General features: G+C 34.7%; 1 protein-coding gene across 1 annotated transcript; it reads left to right on the forward strand.

The window, feature by feature from the left end:
• The first annotated feature begins 954 nt into the window (after nt 1–954).
• Nucleotides 955–2325, forward strand: LOC131061364 (putative clathrin assembly protein At5g57200). Its single transcript, XM_057995011.2, has one exon. The coding sequence runs from the start codon at nt 955–957 to the stop codon at nt 2323–2325; it is 1371 nt and encodes a 456-aa protein (XP_057850994.2).
• Nucleotides 2326–8847: the final 6522 nt, after the last annotated feature.

Genomic DNA, 8847 nt, shown 5'->3' on the forward strand with positions numbered 1-8847 from the left:
AGAGAGAGAGAGAGAGAGAGAGAGAGAGAGAGAGAGAGAGATTACAACAACTGTCCCTCTTAAAAAATAAGGTAAGCAATTTTGAGCCCAATCTCTTTCACACTTTCTTCAACTATTAATAATGCATGAATTTCATTTTTACAAATTGTTATTTTGCAGGCAAAACTCATCTACAAGAAGTTGAAATGAAAAAACAAAGAATACATATTAATGACCAACATTGACTACATTCTATCCTCATTTGAACCATTTTTACTTAAATGATTTCCATCACAAAATGTTCATTTATATACAATACACAAATACAAAACTCTCTAACTTTCATTTTGCAGAAATCACACAAGGTTATCTTCAAAATATCAACATCAACAACAAATAAGAGATCTCAGCAACCAACAATAGACATATTCAATGTAATCAAATTTCTTAAATTAAACGTCTTCATAGATTATAAAAAATATTTTTTATTATAAAAACATTTCATATAATTTATAATTCAAAATTAATTTCCATTCATTCATATTTAGATCTTCATATTTTTTAACATATATTTTACCAAGATATAACTATTGCACCTGTTTTTGTAAAGGGCTAGTTCATGCTAATTAGTCATTAATGTTGGAGGGTGGGTAGCGCTCCTAAGAGAAATGTTTTTTTGATTTGCTCAAAATTAGCTACTACATAAAATATGGAAAGTAAATGTCATACAATTTTAGAAACATTTCTTTCAATGATTTAATTATGATCACTGTTTCATTTTTATAAAAAATTCCTTAACTTAGTTGAAAAGATTAAGGTCGGCTCATTCAGTTCCATTTACACCAACAGCCGCGCCTCCTCATCTATGAACACAACACTCTGAAACATTGAAATAGAAATTGCTTGGTTGAAGAAATCTATCTACCAAAACCAGTTATCCCAATCATCTGCAGAATTTGCTCAGTTAAAGCAAGAATGCGGAAGCTGGAAAAGCTCAGAAATGCCATGAAAGATGCAACATCTGCAACAGTAGCAACAGCCACGAGCTTTTTCTGTGACCTAGAAATCGCAATCATCAAAGCCACAAAGCACAATAACAATCGACCCAATGAAAAGCACCTCCAAAGGATTATTGCTGCCACCTTCCCTGAAAGATTTGGAGAGCCAGCTTTCCTCGCCACCTTTCTTAGCAGGCGCTTGACAAACACTAGCTCCTGGAACGTTGCCCTAAAATCCCTTTCAGTCTTTCACACCATAATCAAACAAGGCTATCATACTTACGTCGATGAGTTGCATGAAATCTTCACGTCCAGATTACTTCACCAGATCTCCCACTTCCTCGACGTTTCAGACTCTCGTGCAGTGGAATACTCAGCGTTGGTTAGGAGTTATTTTCTCTATTTGAACTTCCGCCTTGAGTTTATTCACACAAGATATGATTTGGTTAAAGAGAGGATACACAGAGTTGGGTGTTTAGAATACAAGGATTTGCTCAAACATTTGGTGGGTTTGCAGAAGGTATTTCGGCTTCTCTTAAACTGTGTTACTATGTCAGAAGAGAACCCTAATGTTTCCTTGATAAACTATACAGTTGAATTTATCATGGGCGACTGTGACATGGTTTTCTCTTCAATTTATGAGGGGCTATGTAGGGTGCCCGATTCCTTCTTTGAATTGTGCTTCTCTGAAGCTGCCATAGCCCTTAAGATCTATAAGAAAGGGCTTTATCAGATGAACAGATTTTTGTTTGTTCAGCAGATTGTTAGAAACCCTGCGCAGTGCAAGTTTTTGTCTTCGAGTACTTCTTCTCTCAATTCTATTGTTGGAGAAATGGAGGAATTCGTTCTGAATGCAATATCACATGTTAAAGTGCCCAACACCAGAGTTTTTGCATTGGAGGGAGAAGATATAAAAAAGGAAGAAGATGATGATAAAGGTGGTGTGAAATCTGAGGGTACCCATTACGATAATGAGATTGAGGAAGGCAATGCTCGAGCTCTGGGAATCCAATCTTTGGTTTGCCCTGAGACGTCTCATACGAAGAATGAAGTTGAGGGAGAAGAAGATTGGGCATTAACTTTGCTTGACATGCCCAGCAAAATGAAGGGAAACAATAGTACTAGTTGCGGGGTGGTAAGAACATCACAAGATGCTGCATACACCAACATTGATTATGCAACAAATCCCTTTCTTGATCTCAATTATTTTAACTCGTCTCCTAGTGTTTTGGGACAGCATCCAATATGTCAGCAGAACTATGACAATCAAACGTTGGAACCAAATCAAACTAGACAGTTAATCTCAGAAGACTTTTGGAGTATAAAAACGGAGACTTTTGGAGTATAAAAACGGAGAGAAATGTATAGTAAATTTATAAAGAATTTTTAGTTGTTTTGCAAGTATATTGTTGGAGAAATGGAGGAATTCGTTCTGAATGCAATATCACATGTTAAAGTGCCCAACACTAGAGTTTTTGCATTGGAGGGAGAAGATATAAAAAAGGAAGAAGATGATGATAAAGGTGGTGTGAAATCTGAGGGTACCCATTACGATAATGAGATTGAGGAAGGCAATGCTCGAGCTCTGGGAATCCAATCTTTGGTTTGCCCTGAGACGTCTCATACGAAGAATGAAGTTGAGGGAGAAGAAGATTGGGCATTAACTTTGCTTGACATGCCCAGCAAAATGAAGGGAAACAATAGTAATAGTTGCGGGGTGGTAAGAACATCACAAGATGCTGCATACACCAACATTGATTATGCAACAAATCCCTTTCTTGATCTCAATTATTTTAACTCGTCTCCTAGTGTTTTGGGACAGCATCCAATATGTCAGCAGAACTATGACAATCAAACGTTGGAACCAAATCAAACTAGACAGTTAATCTCAGAAGACTTTTGGAGTATAAAAACGGAGACTTTTGGAGTATAAAAACGGAGAGAAATGTATAGTAAATTTATAAAGAATTTTTAGTTGTTTTGCAAGTATATTGTTGGAGAAATGGAGGAATTCGTTCTGAATGCAATATCACATGTTAAAGTGCCCAACACTAGAGTTTTTGCATTGGAGGGAGAAGATATAAAAAAGGAAGAAGATGATGATAAAGGTGGTGTGAAATCTGAGGGTACCCATTACGATAATGAGATTGAGGAAGGCAATGCTCGAGCTCTGGGAATCCAATCTTTGGTTTGCCCTGAGACGTCTCATACGAAGAATGAAGTTGAGGGAGAAGAAGATTGGGCATTAACTTTGCTTGACATGCCCAGCAAAATGAAGGGAAACAATAGTAATAGTTGCGGGGTGGTAAGAACATCACAAGATGCTGCATACACCAACATTGATTATGCAACAAATCCCTTTCTTGATCTCAATTATTTTAACTTGTCTCCTAGTGTTTTGGGACAGCATCCAATATGTCAGCAGAACTATGACAATCAAACGTTGGAACCAAATCAAACTAGACAGTTAATCTCAGAAGACTTTTGGAGTATAAAAACGGAGACTTTTGGAGTATAAAAACGGAGAGAAATGTATAGTAAATTTATAAAGAATTTTTAGTTGTTTTGCAATTCTATTGTTGGAGAAATGGAGGAATTCGTTCTGAATGCAATATCACATGTTAAAGTGCCCAACACCAGAGTTTTTGCATTGGAGGGAGAAGATATAAAAAAGGAAGAAGATGATGATAAACGTGGTGTGAAATCTGAGGGTACCCATTACGATAATGAGATTGAGGAAGGCAATGCTCGAGCTCTGGGAATCCAATCTTTGGTTTGCCCTGAGACGTCTCATACGAAGAATGAAGTTGAGGGAGAAGAAGATTGGGCATTAACTTTTCTTGACATGCCCAGCAAAATTCATAAAAAATTTATAAAAAAATTTTATAGTCCACTTAACTCACTAAAGATATAAAATTTACTATACAACCTTTATCATGTCAATTTTTATATTAACTTAACTCACTAAAGATATTATGTGAACAAATTTATTTTCAATAAAATATTTCATTCAAGTTATGGATGGCTTGGCAATAACTCATTCATGAAATTTATAATCAAATCAAATCAAATTAGATATTTGATTTCAATAAAAACATTGTAATATGAAACGATCCTAACACAATTATTTGTGTTGTAGAGAGAGAGGACGTTGGCACTTTGACCTCTTTGTAATTCATATCACATCTATATTGTAGACAGGATAGAGTTCGTGATTATCTAATACAATAATAGTGTTCAATCAACACATCTCTAAATTATTGCATGATTCTAGTAGGGTCATCCTTATTCTTTCATTAATATTTTTTTTCCAATCTCAAAACAAAATAAATGAGTGGACTATGCATCTTGTAACTACACATATGTCTCAGCCTTCCACTAAATATATTAGTTATGAATAATTATTTCTAGATAGTCTTATACTCCAAATTGTCTAATTAGAGTTATAATTAAAACTAAAGTTTAAAAGAATTTATTTTTATTATGCCTCATTTAAAGTTAAATAATTTTTAGATTTGAATTAATCTATACCTAAATCCTCCCCTTTGAGAAAGTTGATGTTGTATCTAGCTAAATGGCGACATTACTCCACATCCATTTTGGACACCCCAAATAACAAATGGAATACAAGGCTCATTATAGGTGGCATTAGTTTTTGGTTAATCTTGACCTTTCTGAGCAAAATTCAAACCTCGCTATGGAACACTTCAAAATTTATTCATCCCCTTTCACCACTATATTAGCCACATTAATGATGGAAAATTTAATCCAACCATTAATGTGAATGCATTTATATATCACCTAATAGACCGCAACTACTAGGTTTAATATTTGACTATAATTTATTAACCTCATATTTTTGTCTAGGCCTTAAATCTTTTCCTTAAACAAATTTATTATTCTACAACAACTTATATGTAGCCCATGTGTTGCCCATTCTCTAAGTAGAAGACTTTAAATTATGACCATTTATGATTTGAAATGCGTTGATACATTATATGTGTGTGTTTAGGCAACAAAGAAATAAAGACAGTAGAAGAAAATATTTTTTCTTTCTTAAGTGAAGCAACAATAATTTTGTATTTTCTATATAAGAGTGTGTTGAAGAATACTTTGTTTTCTTTGCAGAGGCAGCAATGAATCTATATTTCGTGTATTAGTGTAGTTTTATTTTTAAGAGAAATAGTCTTATATTAGCTTTTATTGCATTATTTGTTATCTATTTGTGCAATCTCTTTGTGTGATTGAAAGAGGTGTGATAGCTTCATTTGAATTTACATATCATGTTGAAAAATATTATAAAACTTTATAGTAAAAATAAGATGAGAATTTTATGCATCCAAATAAACAGATAACAATAAATCATAGATTGAAATAGATTACAAAATAAATGAAAACCATAACTCAAGAATTACGTGGGTAAAACTTGTATTAATACAAAGAGAGTTGCTTCTCTCTTTGAATCACTACAAAACTTCATTGCTTCAACAACTTGTGAATTTTAACATTATTTTTCCTTCAACTCGATCACTAGATAAATAAGCATGAGAGAAACAACAAATCACAAATGGTTTCTTAAATCGTTTAGGCATAAATCATAAAAATAAGAAACTCTCTTCCAGCTTGTGATTTTATTTGCCTTTTAAAAGATCCAAGCTTTCATTTAACTTCCACTTTTTCATGCAACTCCTATTTTGATAACTAAAAAATACCTTATAATTTGTCATAGTTGCATTTAGCAACATTCATGACAACTAAAAGATAATTATAAATTGTAAAATAATAATTAAATATAGATATGGTAAAAGAAAGGATGAGACATTTTTTATACATTCTCCCACTTGTCGAACACCTTGAAAAAAGCTTAAAGAGAAAATAAATAAATCAAGCTTTAGAAGAAGCAAGGCACATTGCCTCTTTGCACCAGCTGATTTTTTGTGCTTACTAGTTCAGTAAGATAATTTGCAACACTCTAAAATGTCTACTTTTTGTAACACAACTTTACCATCCTCGATCATTTCTTGAACAAAGTGATATCGAACATCTATGTGCTCGTGTAGGCATGATATATTGTGTTTGTGGCTAGATAGATGGCAGTTTGATTGTCACATCTAATTCTTACTTGTTTACACTAAAAGCCAATACCTGAACGCAATCTCTCTAACCATACTTACTCCTTATAGGCATGTGTTGAAGGGCCATGTACTCTACTTCTGTACTGGACAATGTAATTGTAGGTTATTTTTTTCTCATCTAATTTTTCCTCCAAATAACCTAAAGATATAGTTGTTAGAAACAAAGTTGTCATTGCACCAAACAATTTACTTGTTAATGCCTGATACAACATCGAGATTTAATGAATCCACAGGAGGTTCTTAAACCATGTTGCAAACTTAATCACTATGATGCATAACACAAGGAGACTAAGGGCGCACACCTTGCAACAATCCCCCCGGCGCAAGCGAGGGGTTTGGACCTATGACCTAGGCTTTGATACCACTAGTTAGAAACATGATTGTTGTTGCACCAAAAGATCAACTTGTTAATGCCCGATAAAACCATGAGATTTAATGAATCCATGGGAGGTTGTTAAGCCATGTCATAAACTCTAGCACTAAGTTGCACAACACAAGGAGACCAAGGTGCACATCTTGCAACAATAGCCACTTGTAGACCTACAATCTTTGATTCCCTGTAAATCAATCACCATATTCATATCATAAGATCCAAGATAACAAATGCAATGACTAGAAATCTCATGTAAATATCTAAAAAACCCTTTCACATAAGTCCAATGTTCTTTATCATGATTTTCTACTAACTAGCAAGTTATCTTATGCTAAGTGATTCAGGAAAGAGAGAGAGGTGTAGATTTTGTTGGACAACAAGGTGTATTATGTTGTGTGATCCATGAAGTGCAACAAATGATTACACTAGAAAAATCCAAATTATACAAGGAAACCAACAATGTAATCATACTAACAAGTTTTGTTATGTTAGATAACAAATGCTTAATGGTCAAACTAGCAAGCCTCGCTATAGCCTATAGTAGTTGATTTTATCACTTGAGGAGGAGTAAGCAACAACAATCATACTAGCAAGCCACACTATACTAAATGATCAATACCTAAGGAGACCAAGAAAAAAGATTAAATGTTACGAAAGTTGATAGAGATAGATTGATAACCATGCATCAGGGAGTGTTATATAACACAATACCACCACTTTGGGAGTACAACAATGAATAACTAAGAGCAACAAGGAGGCCTCATATGCCCCCGGTAAGATGTCAATGTTCTTCTATGTTGAAAGCTTAAGGAAGATAGAGATTCATGTCAAGGACAAAACACCTTCAACACCAAGAAGACATCCTCAACAAAAATGCATGTGTTCCAAGCTATGAAGAAAGTCCTTATAAAGAATCCATAACTTGTAAAGCAAGGAAGAGATAGTTGTAAAAGAGATATCATGTAATAAATACATAAAATGATCCTTATGAAGGATACTTAACTATCAAAAGTGGGAGAAAGAATCTTTGCCTAAAAGTATCTACCTCTATAATGTGAGGAGATCTTTGATAAGATGACATCTTCAATATTAACAAGAGATCAAGAATACACACCTTCACACTTTCAACACCAAGGAGAGATCATTTAAATGTTATATGCTTTCAAGAAAGAAAAAGGTGCTAATCAAGGATACACGTCTCCAAACAAGGATAACATCCTCGTGAAGGTCAAATAATTCTATGCAAGATTCTAAAAAAATCATTAGAAAAGATACAACTCAACAAAGAAAGTGGATCCTTAAGAAGGAGGGCACATCATCATCATCTACTACTACTTCCTTCCCTCTATCCTCTTCATGTAGTGGATCAGAATTTTGTATCTCCTCCTCGAAATGGATAGGAATCACAACATCACCATCCAGCTCTCTAGCTGGCTCTTTCTCTTTTGATCATTTTGGTGGGATGACCCATGGTCATGGATCTCCTATTGAGTAATCTACTAGAAACACAGTACTAGGATATGTTTCCTCTCAATACCTTATGTATGCACGTTGAATGCCAACATCCTCCTCAAGTAAGTGAGTTGGTGCATCTTGTCTATCATCCTCCTCATCATCTGTGATCTCTACATCCAATGTTGTCGGTCTAGGATGGGCTCCACGTCTCACAACACTCCAAGAATATTGTATGAACATCGGTACCACAATAAGAACAAATTGTACTTGACCAAAATATTGCTTCACTCTATCATAATATAAGGGGATGATGACGTAGTGACGAAGGCCCTCTAGTAAATAGTCCTACTAGATCCTCCCTAGCTACCTCATCTGCTAATCACATACATACATGCATCTATAGGGCCTTAAAATTATATTTGCAAGTTGTAGATGATCCAATTAAATCCTCTAATAGAGTAGATCCCCTCTTTTCTAAGGTCTCCCATGCATGTATATGTAAGGAAGTTAAGTAGCGGAAACAACTTCCTACGCTAACCTTGAGAGGAGGGTAATGCAAAACTTTTTCAGATCGTTACAACAGTTACAGAAAACAGAAATAGATATAATAGCATTCATACCACAACATAGTGATTTACGTGGGGAAAACCCTTTCGGGAGAAAAACCCCACCCTCCAAAAGCAGCTCAATATTTTATTCAGCAATCAAAAACAGATTACAACATACTTGCAGAGCAAGCTCTTCGCAGGAGTACCACTAATCAGAGATTCAGAGGCAACTCAATAGCCATGAGACTCTTACACATAACCTCTATCTCACACACCTCATAAATAGGAGATACAATACAAGAAACCGTCAAACGGTATTACAAAACCATGGGCTAAAACCACCCAATAAGGTGTAGCCG

The sequence above is a fragment of the Cryptomeria japonica genome, chromosome 11 (genome assembly GCF_030272615.1).
Source record: "Cryptomeria japonica chromosome 11, Sugi_1.0, whole genome shotgun sequence".
In the NCBI taxonomy this organism is placed as follows: domain Eukaryota; kingdom Viridiplantae; phylum Streptophyta; class Pinopsida; order Cupressales; family Cupressaceae; genus Cryptomeria; species Cryptomeria japonica.